Source organism: Strigops habroptila, chromosome 6 (assembly GCF_004027225.2).
Source record: "Strigops habroptila isolate Jane chromosome 6, bStrHab1.2.pri, whole genome shotgun sequence".
In the NCBI taxonomy this organism is placed as follows: domain Eukaryota; kingdom Metazoa; phylum Chordata; class Aves; order Psittaciformes; family Psittacidae; genus Strigops; species Strigops habroptila.
This window is the reverse complement of record NC_044282.2, coordinates 20,912,734-20,931,447: the sequence shown is the minus strand read 5'-3', so window position 1 is coordinate 20,931,447 and position 18,714 is coordinate 20,912,734. Positions and strand designations below refer to the sequence as shown.

At 40.8% G+C, this 18,714-nt stretch overlaps 1 protein-coding gene and 1 long non-coding RNA gene across 8 annotated transcripts in view; both read right to left on the bottom strand.

The window, feature by feature from the left end:
* Positions 1 to 18,270, bottom strand: part of FBXL4 (F-box and leucine rich repeat protein 4) — a 61,801-nt gene extending 43,531 nt beyond the window's left edge. The window contains exons 1-4 of one of the 6 annotated variants that reach the window (XM_030489349.1): positions 18,219 to 18,270; positions 12,230 to 12,398; positions 10,847 to 11,436; positions 1,400 to 1,745 (exon numbers count right to left, since the gene is read on the bottom strand). In XM_030489349.1, the coding sequence (XP_030345209.1) occupies positions 1,400 to 1,745; positions 10,847 to 11,355 (855 nt within the window). In that variant the 5' untranslated portion in view covers positions 11,356 to 11,436; positions 12,230 to 12,398; positions 18,219 to 18,270. The other 5 variants (XM_030489353.1, XM_030489354.1, XM_030489351.1 and 2 more) reach the window with 5 other exon arrangements.
* LOC115609319 lies at positions 9,152 to 10,430 on the bottom strand. Of its 2 annotated transcripts, none has more exons than XR_003991814.1 (2): positions 10,346 to 10,430; positions 9,152 to 10,217 (listed from the first exon to the last, which is right to left on the bottom strand). It is a non-coding gene; the product is annotated as an uncharacterized LOC115609319 (long non-coding RNA). The 2 variants fall into 2 exon arrangements; XR_003991813.1 differs by having other exon boundaries at positions 9,152 to 10,220; positions 10,346 to 10,423.
* Positions 18,271 to 18,714: the final 444 nt, after the last annotated feature.

The following is an 18,714-nucleotide window of genomic DNA, read 5'->3' as shown; positions in this document are numbered from 1 at the left end:
AGCAAAACCTGACACTTGTCAGTCTTGAAGCCAGCATGCAGAGTACTGTTCCCATATCTGATATGATAAAAAAAATTGTCATACTACAAAGTACAACATATTTGTTGTTCTGATACCCAAACCTTCCAGCTGGACCAAGAAAATAGGAGACTGGGATTTCTGCTGCCACAAAACCAGTCCAGAAATAGTATTCTGTAGTTTTCTGACAAATATTCTACCCGTATCTTCAGTTTCTTTAAATCAAAGCAGAAGGGAAAAAAAAAAAAAAGTGCTTGGTATTGACAGACTATATAAATGCATTCATGAAACCAAACATGTTAAAAAATGAATAAAAAAGGAAGCTAGGACACAAACAGAAAAGCAGAAAAGCACAATAAAGTACATGGAAACAGAAGTTTATAGGAGTAACAGGACCACAGAAATACTTCCTAAATTATAATCTTAATATGTGCAATCATGTGGGCAGAAAAGAGATTAATCAATCTCTCTAGTAGTCTAGTATACTACAAATCAATTTATCCAGCCTTTTCAAACTACATTTCCTAGATTTAAATCAAGTTTTCTCTACAATTAATTTCTTTGAATGACTAAAACGTATTTTCAAACTTTCAAACAGTCGTATGTTTTAAGATGTTCTAGAATCAGCTGCACCTTTGCATAGGCAAAGTACTTTCTTTACTTCAGTACACACACTATATGGACTTTGAGGAAAAAGAACCACCACTAGAGCTAACTCAGGATGAAGCCAGTATCCTCACATTTATTATTCCACTGTAGCAACAAAAAAACCCAAACTCAAGAAATGAAGACTTAAAAGAGAAGACGCAATAGGAGAGAGTTGTTATATTCTCTCTCTTTCCTCTTTACAAGCACAGCAAACTTCTGCAGGTTACTTGGGCACACAGTCACCTAACCATGGCCTTCATGTACCAAATTGGGGTACTTAGAGATGAAAGATGTGACAAAACCAAAATACTATTTGATTACATATTTCTGAAAGTGCCCTACAATCAGTGACAGCATCTCTCACTATCCTCCCTTTACTTTCAAAAGTGAGCCCAGTTCAAGCCGCAAGCACTCTGAGCAGTTGATGAGTTACCGCAGTAAACAAATGCTGCTTCTGGCAGACTGCAGTACTCTGAAAAGCAGGAATAATCATGCCTATGCCCAAGTCCAGAGGTCTGACCAGCAGGTGAAGGCTCCTTTCCACTATGTGCAAACCCAGTTTATTTCAGGATGGAAGTAAACAGATTTACATAATACAGGCATAACTATACAATAACTGCAGGGGATTCACAAAAGAATGCAAGGAACTGGAAAAAACACTCTTGACCGGTACCCTATAAAGCATCTTTAACAATCAAGACAAATATATTCAGTGTAAACAAGATTTTCTTACCTCATAAGGCAGTTTATCAAAATATCCGTTAGTCGGCCATTCCCTGAGGGTAACAACGCTGAACTGTTTATTAAGGGTGTCCATTCCACAGCCATACTTTTCTTCATCCTCCTCATCATCTATATCATTCATATCAATCATTGAAGTCTTAAGTGAAAGCACAGGTCTCTCTTTCACACCATGTAGTACTACTGCATCCAATTCGGTGTAATAGTCCAGAAGAGAGCTGTTCACTTCCAGTCGGATTAAGTTTGTGGGAAAGTTTATCTGTTTGATACAAGGTGTGAATTGCCGTGCCTGAGGACCATTCACCTTTGTAGGTGCCTCGGACCAAAGGATTTCCCATCTGTAAAGGAAAAACCACACATACAGACAGCATAGCAATCAAAATCAAAGTTACTAAAGCAATTCCTGAAATACAGCAAGAGGGCATCTCTGTTAGAAGTCTTTAACAGGTGAGAAACATGGTTGAAAAGACAATGAAAATTATTATTTCCCTAGATTTTGTAAGTAACCTAAAGATGAATTTAACAGGGCACACTGATTCATCGCCTTAGCATATTTTCTCTGCATTGCTAAATAACAAACCAAGCTGTATACTCATAGTCACAAGTACATAGTCATAGAGTACTGTTATTCATGCACAAGCTGTTCTAACATCTCACAGGTAATCATAACAAATGGATTCCAGATAACTTTGCAATGATAGTGTGTTAGTGTAAGTATGCAGGCAGCAATCTTGCCATGTAACCCAAAAATAGTCAGCTGACTTCTCTTATTTTCCACAAAAGGTTTTAATAATAATACACCACCAGAACATCAAACCTGTTCAAATTGCAGCAATGCACCTTTTTAATATATTAAATATATTTTATAATTTAATATATATAAAATAATATAAACTTCACCTTACCTGTCTAGGCAAGCAAACTATTCCTTTTAAAAGTAATTCACTGTCAAATTACTAAAAAGACAGACTCTTCAAGTAATTTTTGAAAGAGTCCTTTGCAAAACAAGGTAGAATTTCCAAACTGCTAAACTGAAAAGCTTTTCTCCTCTTTGGTCCGCTGACAGAAGGAGGTTCAGGGCACGCACAGAACATCCATACATACATCCTTTATCACACACGCAGACCTCAAATCTCCTCCAGTAAACAGCAGTGAAATCTGCTGCCAATTGAGTAACCTGGAGAATCAAGTCTTCTACTCATTAGGTCTTCAGTGCTCCCAAACTTGCCAATAGCATTGGAAACAGAAACATGCTTTTTATACCTCCGTGGGTCCTCATCCAGTGAAGGGATTTTAGGGGTCCTTCAGCCACTGATGCCCACCTTTTCCTCCTCATGTCTACTTAATTCCTAAAGGAAGCCTACAGCAGCCACTGCCACTAATTCCTTTGTTCTGCATCCCATGTGCATAACCCAGACAAATTCCACATTTACCCCCTCTCTTTCTGATCGCTCTAGTTCCGGCTTCAAGGATTTCTCTCAGGCTACTTGTCCTGTCACACGGGGTCTCAGAAATGCTGTATCTGCTCCCTAGCACCTCAGCATCGTGTCTTTCCCTAACAGATACTACTCCTCTGAACTTACAAGTATTGCTTAACACTGACATACACTGCAGAGCACACAGGGGGAAAAAATAAAATTAATTGGAAATAAAACCCAAACAACCAAACAACAAATGCATGCTTTATTTTCCAGCACCAAATACTTTGTCCATCATGACAGAAAGTAAAACATAGGAAACATATGTAAGGACTTTCACTAAAACACAGCACGCATATTAATAAGGCTTAGAAGCTTGATAGTTGCTACTATTTCAAGGATAGGAAAATTAATCCATATCAGCTGAAACTTCCATTTCACAATGGACATTTTCAGGTATGCATAGATAGATTTTCCTATCTTACATCATGCCGCTCTCCACAAATACCTTACAGAAGAACAGGAGGCCTGCACAAGTCTTATGTCAAAGGAAAAAAAGAAAAAGTCATGGAGTGAAACCAAACATGCAGGACTGGTGAATATATGGCACATCAGAAAGTACCAACCTAAGAGAGTGGACAACTCCACCCTAAGGTTAACAGGTCTTATAAGACAGACTTATTACTAAGCGAAGATTTCATTCATTTAGGAAATGAATGTCAACTCATGGCAGAAAGTAGCAGATGTAGTCACACTGTCACGCCCGCTCACATCGGTCAATTCCCTATGCAAATACTTTATGTTGGCAATGCACATGACCTTTCTTCAACACATCCAGATCACCATTTGACATTTTGCTTAGATGCTTTCATATACCCACTCAAACTATCCTTAGGGAAACTCAAGGCTATTTTTTCACTAATTTAGCACACGCTGAACCATCAACTTTTAACAGAATATGTCTCAGTTATTGACTTCTCCTTTGGTGCTCTGGAGAGAGTATTATCTAGCAGTAGCAGAGCTCTGGAAAAAAAATAAGGCATCTGAAGGTCTAGGTCCATCAAACTGCAGAGCAATAATCACCTTCAGCAAGAAACGTGTCTCAAATTTCCACTCTTTGTAATAAATTAGAGAAAAGGAAAGACACATAGCATGAACTTACAGTCTTGTGAAACTCCACATTACATAGCCAGTACCGATGAACAAGACCGGTGACCATTTTCCACTGTTCTTGTCATACTGTTTTCATCAACAGCCCACCAATCTAACTTTAAAGGAATTAGCTGTTGGTTAAACTGGAAAACCTCAGGTCTATCAGGTTGATCTGATGGTTCTTCTCTGCTGTGGTGGCACCACACACAAGAACAGGCCACAGCAATTGCTCTGAGTCAGGGTTGGTAAATTCTTCCTGAGTGTAGACATACCCTTAAATATACCCATTACTGCAAGTGCAAGTGGTCTCTTCATCTAGGATCAGCACTTTTGACACTTAAATGGACTACATGTGATCTGAATGGGAGTGAAGACTCCACAGTTGGATAAAAAAAGTCTAAATTTCCAGGAGCCTTCAATAAGAACTGCACTACTTCTGTTCTGGAGCATTTTTTTTGTTCTGATCATCCATTCCAAAACTGTTCAGAAGAAAGACATCTTGACAGTCGGCCCTGGTTTCAAGGCGAGTACCAAAATCAGCTTCCCTAGTAAGTTTACCTGCATTTGTTTCAAGCTTAAGATGCTCAATAAGCTTTCAACCCAACACAAAGAGAACTTGAATCCCAACAAAGACCTGCAAAGAAGTCAAAGGAATTTTCCTCTCCCCCTTGAGTTAACTAGGTAGCTCTCAAAAAATCAAGCTGAATCAAATGACTGAAGGTAGGACATTGCTTGTCCTCAAGTCTTGCAGATGCGCAGAAACAGCTGATTGGAGATGTTGCAGTGAGAGTGCTTTGATAAGAAAGTTTCATCAGCAATGTGCTAGAAAGCCTCAGTCTTTACACTGCCATTCAAAGCCTGAATGAGAGGCAGAAACATCCATATTATTTTCTCTAGAGACTGAAGAAAATGAGGACTTTAAGTGACTATTTTCCATTCAGCTTTAATGGACTCAGTTTTCCCATTAGATTTCTCTCCACCTCATGAAAATAATCAGAAACTCTGTTCAGATTTCTGATACTAAAGACTCCACACACGTATGTGGTTAAAAAAAAAAAAAAAAACAAAAAAAACCAACCAAAACCTGCATTTTTTAAACCTTTAAAAAGGTTTAAAAAACCCTGCATTTTCCTCTGTGAAGGATAATACAGTCTAGGGATTTTTAGGCTGAGAAACATACTTGCAAGCTTTGTGTCAAATGAGTGCACATACTTAATGCTTGTTTAATTTTTTTCTTGACCTAATGCTGTTGGAAGGGTTTTTACTGGCTAAGATGATGCCTGAGTAGACCTGGTTACTTCTGAAGAAAATCTATAATAAGGAAGATTCTTTGGAAAAGTGGCTCCTAGGAAATGTAATCAGATTTCTCTTCAGTAAGACAAGATTAAATTCTGCCTGCAATCTGCTGAGATTTCTTGCATTATGAAATAGAGATTGGTGTAGAAAGTGAATAAAGCACTACGTGTGATTCAAGCACAAAAAATAAACACCCTGTCCCAAGAAAATTATAGCTGTGTTAAAAACCAAAAGAATGGAAAGTTTCAGACAGACCGACAAGGAGAACATAAGGAAACTTGGAGAATAAAAGTAAGGAAACTCAAAGAATAATGTGATCACACCTTTGCTGAAATTGCAACTTCTGCAACAATTATAATCATGACATGTGATTACAATACATCCCATCTGCTCGTACCCAAGCAAGTGCTCTGTAAATAATCTGTAGGCTACCGACAAGGAAATGTCTCCTGCCTGCTAACATGCCAAGGATGCTTCAGCACACCAGGTTCCACATTACCTGGGAAGCCCACCCCTGGTCACAGCTGTGAGTTCATAAATACAAAATGCAGGGAAGACTAATCATAAGAATAATGTTAGAACATTCTGATCAAGGTGATAAGCAGAGTTCACAGCAGTCTAATTACTATGAGGGAATATGCAGCAGATTTTCATTTCTACTTAGAGAATTCAATTCTGAAATACCAGAGAGAGCAGACAGGACTCCAAGAATGCTCAGGGCATTTAAAATAGCAAGAGATATTTCAAGTAACTGCCCTGTCCACATAAGCTTTTTATGGGTTTCTCAAAAATGACTATGTCCCATGAACCCAGATTTCATTCTTCTATGACAGGCATCTGGACAAGAAAAAGCTGTTTCCCTGAAGATGTCAAAACAAGTTACAAGTAAGGATGCAAATGGCTAGAACTTAAGTTGTATGTTACACATAGGTGAGATACAGCCCTGAAGGTGCCTTATCACACTCTAATGTGTTGATGGTATCAGCAGCATCTTAGGTGCCTTCAAGACCTTTAGAAAGAGAAAGAACCCCGCAAGCAGCAAACACAGCTAAGCTAGCAAATACCAAGCCAAGCCGTTCATCTGCAAATCAAACTCGGAGTTTTGCTCAAAAGAGCGTCTAGCAAAATTCTAAGATGAAATAAATTAAATTAAATAGAAATAAATGGTGGGAACACACAAGTCATAATGGAACTGCTCCCAGCCAGTCAAATGATCATGGTATCTCACCTATGAGAAACCACCTAATCAGTGTCACACTTTATCTGTGGAACAATTAAAACAAAACAAAACAAACAAAAAAATCACAAAGCACTCTTCAACCTACTAAAGAAGCAATCATTGCATAGCAGTAATGACATACAGAATCATAGAATTCTTTTAGGTTAGTCTAAAGGTTTAGAAACCTTTAAGATCGAGTCCAACTGTTAATCTAGCACTGCCAAGTCCACCATTAAACCATGTCCTTAAGTGCCACATCTACATGTCTTTAAATACCTCCAGGGATGGGGACTCTACCACTCCCCTGGGCAGCCCATCCCAATGCTTGACAACCCTTTTGGTGATGCAATTTTTCCTTATTTTCCTATCTAAACCTCCCCTGGTGCAACTTGAAGCCATTTCCTCTTGTCCTGTCACTTGTTATTTGGGAGAAGAGCCCAACCACCACCTTGCTACAACCTCCTTTTAGGTAGTTGTAGAGAGCAATAAGGTCCTCCCCAAGCCTTCTCTTCTCCAGGATAAACAACCACAGCTCCCTCAAACACTCCTCATAAAACTTGTGCTCTAGACCTTTACCAGCTTTGTCCCCTTCTTTGGACACTCTCCAGCACCTATATGCTATGAAACATCACCCCAAGCACAGCCACACATCTCAGACTAGTTAGGAATCTCTGGTTTCAAGCTTTTATAAAAGCACATGAATATGTGGTGTCGCTATAACCTACATGAGGTAAGAGTCCCTGCCAGTTCTAAGCCAGTTCTTCCACTGCCCAAAGAGGGCCACATTGCTGTCACCAAACCCTAAGTACAGAGGATGTGCACCACAAAACAAAAATCTCAAGGCTACACTAGTATAATAATCATAGCAGAACACAACACAAAAAAAGGGGTGTTATATAATATAACAACTGAGACTCTATGCTACTCCCTTGATTTCTGATTATTAATTTTTGCTTGGATTTTCTGCACTCAGATAATTCATGTAACAAATCTATACACGGATACTAACGTATGTTAGTGTAGTTTAACAAACTACCAAACACTTCTCAGCAGTCAAGGTGTAAGTGGCAGTAACGAAAAGCACAGAAGGTCTGTAAAGACAGCAGTTTCTATGACATCTATGATTTTTAAAAATTGTTTTATGCAGAGGAGAGTGATGTAATATCTTCTGCGTTTAAAGCAGCAAAAGCTATGAGAAGACAAAGAAATCTCAAACTACTGGAAGTTAGTTGAAAATAATTTCACATTAACTGTTAAAGAACTGATCCCACCTCTAAAAAAAGACTGAATAAATCTGATCTGAGATGGCATCATACAAAGCTGTAACTGATAGCAGTATTCAGTTAACCAGCAACAGAGGAACATGACTAACGACCTTTTTCTGAACACCTGTGTAAGTCCTTCTTTTAGGCAACTGAAGCATAACATGAGCAACAGCAACACATGGGCCAATGCGAGCTATAGCCACTTTTCTACAAGAATAAAGTCCTCTTGAGTGAGGGCTGTGGTGCCCCAAGTCCTTACAGAGCCTCTTGTAGGTTAGAAGTTTTTGCACACAGCAGTCTTGGATGAGCTGATGTTTTAAATACTAAACAAAGGAAAAAAGAAAAAGATTACTCAGCTCAACTAGTATAATGCATTAAATATAACAGTTAAACAAGTCTCAACAGACTTTTTCCTCTCAACAGTTTTGAATCCACCACCAATATGGCCTTTTCTTTATATCAAAGTAAGAATTGATGAAAAGGAACCTTTCTAATGACCTGCCCTTTCTACATTGGTGTTCAGAAAGAAACTGATCCAGAGTCAGCAGATCAAACAAAACAGCACTTTAAGGTTTTTAGGTAATAAGGTGACTTAAAATTTTGCATCAAAATAGTCAAGAGGAGGAAGACAAATTCTAAGTGTCCTTCCAGTAACTGGGACAGGGCCTTTTTAATAGAAGGAAATAGTGTAACAGTTCTTCAAGTCCAAAACATCAGTACAACACAGAATAACCGAGATTATCAGCAGCATTCCACCTTCAAAAAAAATAATTCTTAGCTGACACCTCAGAGAATTTTTGGAAGTGAAAACAAGGGGCCAAGAACTGAAGCAGAAAAGAGACCACAGTCTTGCAACTCTTCATATTCCCCCCATAAAGGGGAGGAAATGAACAGAGGAAAAATACTGCATACCTCATGTGGAGAAAGAGTTCCTTTATCTTCCCTTCAAGACGTTAAGACATGTTTGTCTCTTTCAGAAGAAAGGAGCCAAACCAAATGTGCAGCTCTCAACAGACAAGTCCTGCTGAGGAAAGGTAAGCCAAAAGGAAACAAAGAAAGTCCGTCCCTCTAACACTTCCCTACCATCAAAACTGGTGAGTCCTGAAGATGCAGCACAGACAACTTGTTCTGAGACTCCCCAAGACAACCTTCTTCTAACCAAGATATTGTTAACCTAGGCAGGCAGAACAGAAGATACTCCTGCCTACAAATCCAAAAGCAGGGTCCTACCAGAAACTTCATCCTTACTTACAAAGAACAGCAAGTCTGAGCTCTGACTCTGCCCGCACCCCAAGAAGAGTCATAAACCACATCCAAGAAGTTTTATATTAGTATTTTTAAGTATTTTTACTTTCACTTTCTTTTAGCACTCTGAAAAATTTTACTTTTTATTTTTTTTAGTGCAGCTTGCAAAATAGCTCTTTCAGTTAACACTTCTTGAGCTTTCCTACAACACTTATTGGTCTTTACACAAAACTGAAAATGTATTATTTTAAGAACCAAAACCTAAACAGACATTTTTATAAAATAGCATTAGCTTATTAATCAGAATTATACCTTCATACTGTCCTGCAGCACACGATTTTACTATTACTCTAAAGCAGTATTATCAAGTTACAGAAATAATATCTTCACAAATCTGTTCCACATCATAAAATACAGTAGTAAAATGAAAGTTCACAGAGTAAGTGACCAAAAGTCATTTCACATTAGATTATAAGTTCAAAAGTCTTAAAAGCTGCCTTCACCACACACCATCCTATAAATAAGTTCTGTATTACAGTGCCAAACACACTCCTACTTCTGAAGTTAGGTGGCCTATTATTATTAGTTTGACCTATCACTGTCCCTTGAACTCGGATGTTTACTTTAGAGCTATACAGTATATATTTATCCGAGCACTGTAAAACAACTGCACTAAAAAACAGCACATGACAGAACCACACAAAATATACTAATTGGGAATTTTGAATACATAACACGACACCTGATTTTCTAGAGATTTTGAATAAACATCAATGGCCTAGTATTAGGAAGCATAGGATACTAATTAGACCTAGAAGTATGCTTTTTAGCTGTATCTGTAAAAGGCAAGTCACGAAAAAAAACACCTAGTATCCAAGCTAACACTGCTTATACCGCCAAAGCCTGCCTTTTAAAGGAGTACAGTATTTGTTTGGCATATTATTTTCTACAGAATAGTCTTTCTTCTATCAGTTTTCTTTTACGGGTTATTTAATATCTTTTTGATGTATACAGAATACTTCGACTGCATGTATGGATAGCTTTTCCCTATGTTTTTCCCCACTATGCTTTTACCTGTTTTCTTTCTCCTTCCATTTCTATTTCCTAATCTCCTCACTAAGAGTTTCACACCTTGTACAGTGTTTTTCTTTATTACCTTACCATTTCCCAGGTCCCCATCTTCCTCCCCCACAACTGGAATTTCATCATGACTTCCTACTCATGATGAGGAAAACCAACAGGATCAAATCAGCTTCTTTTAGTCTATGAAGCAAGTGTAAAAATGATGTGTGGCTCACACTCTTTGATCATACCAAAAATAAAGATCAGACAAATGGCATCACCTTTTGTCCAACTGTTCTGTGCTTCTGGGTTTGGCCTCATTTCCACATGAATAGTTATAGTGCCTGATTGTACTATACATACAACCTAAAGCATGCAGAGAGAAGAAAGAGTTTACGGCTACTTGAAGCAGGACGATATAGCAACCGTGAATCCTCAGCCTCTCCTACACAATTTGCTTTTCTTATTAGAGAAAGAGAAGAACTCAGAAATGCCATTTCAAAAGTGATTTTTATACATAATAATTATTACTCATTAAAATTCCAACACAAAAACTATCATTACACAAATGTAATTAGGATCTGCACTGATTCCTACAAAAAAAATCCACATCTCAAGTTGCTACCAAAACATGTCACCAGAGTTTTAAAAACATGCAGAAATAAAGGAAATATCAGTGGATCAGATATAAAACAAAGTACTAGGAAGTAAAGTTTGCTACACAGCATTATTTGTAGCATTTAACATCTTACAGGAAAACATTAAGGAGAAAAAAAAATTACCTTACTTCAGCTGGTGGATTTTGTGAGTAAGGGTTTGCAGAGCATGCCAAAATCCTGACTACAGCTCCAGGATGATACGTTTCCAGAATGTGCACTGCAGTGGGATAAACTGGTTCCTCAAACGCGAGTTCCACATAATCCTGGCTACAGAAGGTTGGTGGTGTCCTCTTGAACGGCAGCCGTGCACTAGGGCAACGATCCCACCAGGTTCCGTAAGTTCGAAAGACGGCAGTCTGAGTAAAGTCACCAGAACTAGGGTACACATTCGGAATACCTGCTAAATTCCACATGGTATACGACATGCTGTTTTCACTACCATAGTGAGAGCTGAAATCCAACACTTCTTTGGCATACTGAACTATTTCAACATTGATAGGTAAGGCTCGGGTGTTTGATTCAATAGCCCTCCGGCTGTTCATTTCTCCTCTCGTTGCTGTCCTAGCTCGGCGCCGAAGGCACATATAGTAAAACATGCTCAGAACTGTTAACATGGGAAACACTGGTGACATCTAGATCTGACTTGGGAAGATGCAAAAGGTCAGGAGTCCTTTATAAGGTGCATTAACTGCTTGTGGTGTTTTGGAAAAGAGCTGATAAAACATAACGAATAAACATAGCAGGCAGATAAAACATTCTTAGAAAGCAAATTGTACTCCTTTAGATATTGTCTTAAACAAAATACTGCTACTAAAACAGTAATAAACTACTACATTTTATTTTAAGACAATTATTTAGTTGGAGGCTATTAAGTGTGTCTTCCCATTTACTGTGTTTAAAAAAAGACTATGAAGAAACATTAGCCAAAACTAGCCCTCAAGCAACAAAAAGACTAATGATTAAATTAAGCATTATTTTCAGGGATTTATTAAGAGAGAAAAAACCCTTGAACCAACTTATGGAAACGAAATCAAGTATGAAATGAAATATGGGCTTTGCAGTAAACAACTGTAGAAGAGTATCTGAAGGTACAGCTAAAATTATCCATAGCACAGCTTTAAAATACTTAAAAGTAAAACTGACTTCTAAACAAAGTACTCAGGTAAGGCTGTAGCAGTACACAGCTCAACAAAACCTAAGTTACTTCACTGCTTATATTTTGCAGTAAGACTGGCCAGACCCAAATTAGTTCATTTAAAGCTAGCTCAAGTGTATCTACATTATGTTAGAACCTGGAGAGTAAATACACTCTTCAAAGACAGCTCATGCAGAAAGTTGGACAGCTGCTCCAGCAAACTGTTATCTCTAATTTGTTCCCATGATTTGCGAACAGTGTTGAGAGTGAAAAGAGCATGCTTTGGGCAGTTAACATAAACCAAAAACTTAACCCACTGCTTCCTATATCAGAGCACTAGCCTGAAACACTCACAAAAATACTGTCTTTACCCTTTGAAGATGTCCATGACAGCATTCACCAATGATAGAAGGATCACCAGCCTCCTGAAGGATGCTCAGAATTCATTAACATCATCTTCCTTTAAGCCAAGCAACAAAGTAAGTCTTCAAAAGAGTCCTGGCATCAGAAGCTGAAGTCCCCATAGAAAGCATTTTACTTCTGATAAGAGAAAACATTTTAATTTATGTGACCACTCAGTTAAACACAAAATGTACTAGATCTGCATGCTGCCAGGCCACCTAAAAATCAACACAAAACATACTAATAATTAAGGTACAGATGTGGTTCACACAGCCTACACCAAATCACAAGACAAACATACAAGCAGGTTTAGCAATTAGAGAAAGCCAAATTGAAAACAAGTCTCTTTAGTAAAGTTTTCTATTTACAACAGTGAAGAAATATTTATAGCTGAATGTTGTCCTTGGGCTGTATCATGTTGCCTATTAATAAAGATCTTCTTACATATGCTTGTCCCATATTTAGCAGCCACTCCACACCTGCATGATGTAAACTGTTAGATTTACTAACACACAAGGAACGCAGAAGGTTTTCTCTGATTACTGCTAGCAGTACACAACACACTTGGGCAATAACGCAGCACTCCAGAATTCACATCCTCCAGCACCACAAACTTTCTCACAAACTGGCCTTCTGATTAACTTGTTCATCAGCTTTACTAGAAAAGAAAAACGAGTAATGCTTGTAACCTGTTAAGAGGCCAAAACAGGGATGACTAAGCATGTCTCAAAATAGAATAAACGTTTCTTCAACAGCCTGTACTGGAGTGGCCGGTTAGTTTACCGAAGGATGCATAGTGAGGTAATCACTAAACCAACAGAGCTGACTCTTCTACTGCAGAAGACGCACCAAACAACAACTACCATGTTGCCTCATATTGCCTGGCAGACAAACTGATCTGTGCAATGGGTACAAGTGAGACCAGTCTTCAGAGAGCTTTTGAAAGCATAAGTTTAAAGTAAGATAAATAACTGAACAAATGGAGATGAATCAAAATTACTTGTGTATGCCTCTATATAAACCCACTGTGTGTGTTTCTCGGGTAAATTGCTTGCTTCCTGTACTCACAAAATACACATAGATGTATAAACAGCTCTCTGGCTTGAACGTTGCCAACAAAAAGGCGCTTGTGGTAACAGATAAGGACAGGCTGCACTATTTGACCCTCTTACTTGTGACAGCGAGAAAGTTTACTAACGAAGTGTTCACTTCCCACTTTCTTGCCTCTTCTATTATTAGCTTTTTGTTTAGTTCCTGTCCTTCATTCAGTTTCACATGTTGACATAGCTGTCAACAACATGAATTACTCCTGACATTCAGTGCAGAAGGGAATGCATAAGACAGTATGCTGGATCCACTTCAAGTTCTCCTGGAACGCCAAAACCCAATAATGTCACATTTCCCCCAAACATCCTGTTGAACCACCTTTTAGAAAAGGCATGGGGAAAAAAGCACCACAACCCCCAACCTCTCCTCCTTACAAAAACACCCCCAAAAAACCACAAAAACACCCCAACAAACCAAAAAACAAAACACAAAAAAACCCCACCCCAAGAAACAAAAGAAGAAACTCCAAACTGAAAATTGTTATTTTACCTTTTCAGCATGGAGCTGCTATAAGATGTAAATGAAGATTACAAATACATCCTCTTCCTGGATTTTTCCCTCTTAAAAAGAAAAATCTATTTACAGAATATGCCAACAGACATTAAACTTCAACAAACTTACTGCTGTCAAACCCTGGAATCACATGTAAACCAGCATATACACCAGCTTCTAACTCAAAATTTCACTAATTAACACGTTTTGAAGGCTGCTCCATGGAAATTATAGCTTTACAGAGCTCAATTTTAAGAATGAGGTACTTCAAGATCAGGTACGAATCACTTATCTCATATACACATCCTACATTTCTCACATACACACTGCACTTCATGTTTGCATTGCAAACTCCAGGCTTCCTCTGGCCACAGCCCGGAGCTCCTACAGCACTGTTGTAAAACCCAGCTGTGCTCCCTATCAGCTTGTCAAAGAGCAGCTCAATCGGCAACTGCTTCAGATCTAGACATCAACTAGCTGGCCAGTTTAAGCCAGGTCTAACAGAGCAGATAACTTGAAATTATGCTGCAGATTTTCCATTAGCAGAAATGGAAATTATTTTCATAAAACCTGGAAAAAATTGGTATTGTTGACACTGACACCACTTCGTCGATTCTGGCTTACATTGGTCAACAGGCTCAAAAGTAAGTAAGTAGGAAGAAACAGAGAGGAGCATACAGCTTTCATAAAAATGTATTAGTCTAAACAATACAAGTGGAGGTAAACTACTTCCGAAGAGTTAAAAGCAATACAGAATTTTGTAGATTAGTTTCCACTAAGAGGAAAGAGAAAACTATTATAAAAGAAGGAAAATAAGCATTAGGACAATACAAATAAGAACTCTTCTTTTGGCATTTTAAAAGAAGCGTCAAGAATTGTGTACAGTTAAAAGACCAATGAAAAATAGTTCAGAAGGTTAAAGGATAACCTTTATCCAGTGAAAGAATTACATTAAATACGGATCAGTAGGGCCAGATAATATAGAGAGACTTCTTCAGGAACTACCACAGGTCAAGCTGGTTTCCAATTAAAGGGACTTACCTTTGCAAAAAAAAGATAAAAATGCAGACTCAGGCCTACACAAAGCATTAAGATAAACAGCTCTGGAGTGGAGCAGTTCATGTACATGCAAAGTTTATGTGGAAAAATACCCCCTCCCCCAAACTGCTTGGTTACTTTTAAGACATCCATTTAGGCCTATGCAACTATACCTTTCAATCTCTGGCAGCATCTTTGGCCTGTTGTGTATTATTAATTTTCATTTGTACAGGCATAATTATGCCAAACTGAAGCTTAATAAAGGTTTCTTTTAACTGTGTCTTATTACCTTCCTCCCAAGAAGCAGCCTTCTACTTATTTTCTTTTATTCAGCTTCTTTCATATAATCTTTTTTTTTCTGTCAATATATCACTAAACAGACTGAAATGGCACTATCAAATATCAGGAACTCCGGTGGCCACCACAGACTAGCACAGAGGGTGTTAACGGTTCAGTCAGAAACAGAAAGCAGCCTCCCATCTCATGCCCCACACAGACCCATCCCTCTCCGCTCCTCAGCCACCTCTCCAGCTGGCACTACTGAGAAGCACAGGGGCTCGTCCAGCCAGACACCAACCACTCCTGCAACCCAGTGTACTGTTCAGTGTGTTCATCTCCCTGAAACGACTCACTGCCAGTTAACACAAAAGGAGTGCAGGCTCTAAGAGGCAGTAAGACTGCAAGACTCCCAAATCAGACCAGCTCAAAGGGCCACGGAAATGTCACCTCTGAGATTACAATATAGACAGGACTGCAGAGAACCAGACTAGACTAGACCTGGAATAAAACTTTCCTAGGAGAGAGAGATGCCACCTTCTTTCAAAATACATTATAGCCCATCACTTTACTTATATAGTATCTCCTGTTCAGATTGTTATTTAATTGACAGCTATTTCAATTACATGAGCAAATACCCTTTTTCTATTATGATTAACCCTTATTCCCTTCGTGCTATGCATAAAGTCCTCTAAGACTGTAACTTGCTTCCTTCAAACAAAACAAACCTATATAAGGGAAAATGTCTTATGGTTTCCGTACAGATTTCATGGGAACAGGCATTAATTAAACTAAGGCATTCAAAAGCACTCGATCTCTTCAGTCTTCTTCTGTTTTGACTTTTCACAGGGATTTTATGTACGCAAATCTATTTTCCAGCTTTCAAGCAACCCATCCTGTTAATGATTATTGTACCTATTCATTTTGGTAGGTTTTGCAAACACAGCTCTTCAGTATTTACAATTTCACCCCAGGAGAGCAGAAGCAGGACATGGTTACATAGTTATTCACCAATCAGATTGCTGAAGAAAGGTGGGAAATATATAGAAAAATACTGAGGATTTGGAGGGGCTGCAAAGCGAAGGGGGTGTGCGAAAACATAACAGGTAACACGTATGAGATACAGAAAAAAAGTGAAAGATGGCATATTTCCTCCTGAAAGGATGCCCTTAGCCATCCCTGGCAAAGCATGGGTTAGACAAGAACTTGCACTATTTCAAGAAAAGCACATGTTGTACCTACAAGTCATGTATACACATCAGGTTTGATTTTTAAATCCAGAGAGGTAATAATTCCTCTTTACACCAGCTTTGCTAATCTAACGCTTGGGACTACTGTGCAGAGTTTTCTTTCATTTGACTATAAAAGAAACAACAACATTGACAAATTACAAAGAACATATAAAATGACAAAAGCAATAGATAGCATTATCTCTGAAGAAAGAGTAATGCAATTTAATATACGCATCTTAGACAAAAGATGGTAAATGGGAAACCTCTTAATTATTTTTGTACATTAATGAACAGAGGGAATACTGGATCCGTACATTACAGGCTAAACCAGTGTATTTTTACCACAGGTTAGTATCTCTCACTGTTAATTACCTAGATTATACCAACATCTACACTCAACTTGTTGAAACCAGAAGATAATATTAATTAAAAAATAATAAACTCTTCGAGAACACTTTAAACTCAGGCCCCACTTGCTGTGTTTCTTCCTGTAATGTGTTACGGCACTAAGAGCAGCCATTTGGGACTTGCAAATTTACAGTTTGAAAAATAATGGAACATCATGACAATTATATCTACCTGATATCTTGCTTGTGTTGCCATCAAGAGCATCAAAACACACAAAATCCAGTAATTTCAGATTACTTCACTGGCTGCCCATTCCTTCTTGCTAGGACCAGAACTCACTGCACAGTGTAGCATCACAGCACAACGGAGACAAAAGTTCCTCAGGCATCTGTGACATGGCCCAGGTGACCACCCTGCTTTCTGGGGGTTGTTGATGCACACAGTTCACACGTAAGGCATTGTTTCTCAATATGGGTACATCATCAGGTAGCCCCTTTTTTAAAACAGCTCATTCTACACAGAGCCTAAAGTTACCAGCATTAGACCACCTCATTTTGACCAGCTGCCCTTCCAGCTATGGTGAAACTCTCCTCCTCATTCAGAAAAAAATAATAATATCCCCATTCAGTGCTACTCTCAATAATCAAATGAAGTGCACCTGTGCTCTCACTTTCTCCTCACCACGCTGTACTGTCTCTCGATGCAGGCACACTCTGTATGGCATTTACTTGCTGGTCAGCTGCCTCCTCACTGCCCTGACCAGCGCGTATTAGGCCACGGAGCTGCCTTCCACCGTTCAGTCACCGGCCTGTGCTATGATAAATAACGAGTCACACCAAGAGAAGCACGTACCTAAAATAACCAATACATAAGTATTGCCAGCTGAGCTCCCGCCTGCGCTTCTGCCGTGTTGTGACGGGCCAGCTGGGGCAGGGAGGTGTAACTCGTGCGACACAACAGGTACAGCGCAGCACTGAGCCCCGGTGGGGACCCGGCGCTACGGGGTCCCGCACAGGAGACGACGCTCCGGCGCTGCCGGCTCTTACGAGGGCTCCTCCGCCGTGCCCCATCTGCTCCCCTCATGTCGCACGCTCGGGGCACCCGCGCTCCCTGCCGACGCGGACCTCCCCCGGGTCAGGCCCACGGGCATCGCGGAGAAGGCGGGGCTGCCTGGCGCCGCCACCGCCGCCCGGTCCCCTCCCCGCCGCCCAGACGGCAGCCCGCCCCGATACCGACAACCACGGCGGGGGACGCGGCCCTGCGGCCGGGCCGTTGGGCGGGCACACACCTGCGGCCGGGCGCACCCGCCGCGCAGGACCGGCACCAGGACGGGCACGGCACGGGCCTGCCCCCGGGCCCGCCATGGCGCTCACCGGGCCGCGTCCCGAGGGGAGGGGCCCCGGTGGGCAGCGCGGCTCCCCCCCCCCCCCGCCCCGCGCGCGCGCGAGCGGAGCCGCCACCCTACCCCGTCCGGAGGGCGGAGCGCCTCGAGCCGCGCGCCACCGCCGCGACACGCGCCGCCGGAAGCCCCGCAACGGCGGCGGGGGCGGGGGAAGGGGCGGGGCGGCGGGCGCGAGCGGCGGCGGCGGCGGCGGGCACGCGCCTCGGCGCGGGCAGGCGGGCCGTTAGCGGCGGCGGTGGGCGGCGCGCGCTGCGGTGCGGTGCGCGGAGGGAGGCGGCGGGAGCGGCCGGGCCGGCGTCCCCCTGGTTTAGTTGCACGATCAGCCGGTCATCACCGCCCGGCGGTGCAGGGCGACTGTGCTGTGATTGACTGTCATCCAGCCCTCTGTGCCCTGCATCGATTTGCCTCTGCAGCTGCTGGGGGCTGCGGTGAGGCGGGCGCTGCCCGCCTGCCCATGGGAAGCCCCAGCCTGGTCTCTGCCAAAGCTTTTCATCGGGCGGTTCTTAAGCCTAGTCCCAGCCCAACCAGGTCATGCTTTTAACGTGGTGGTTTGAGTCCC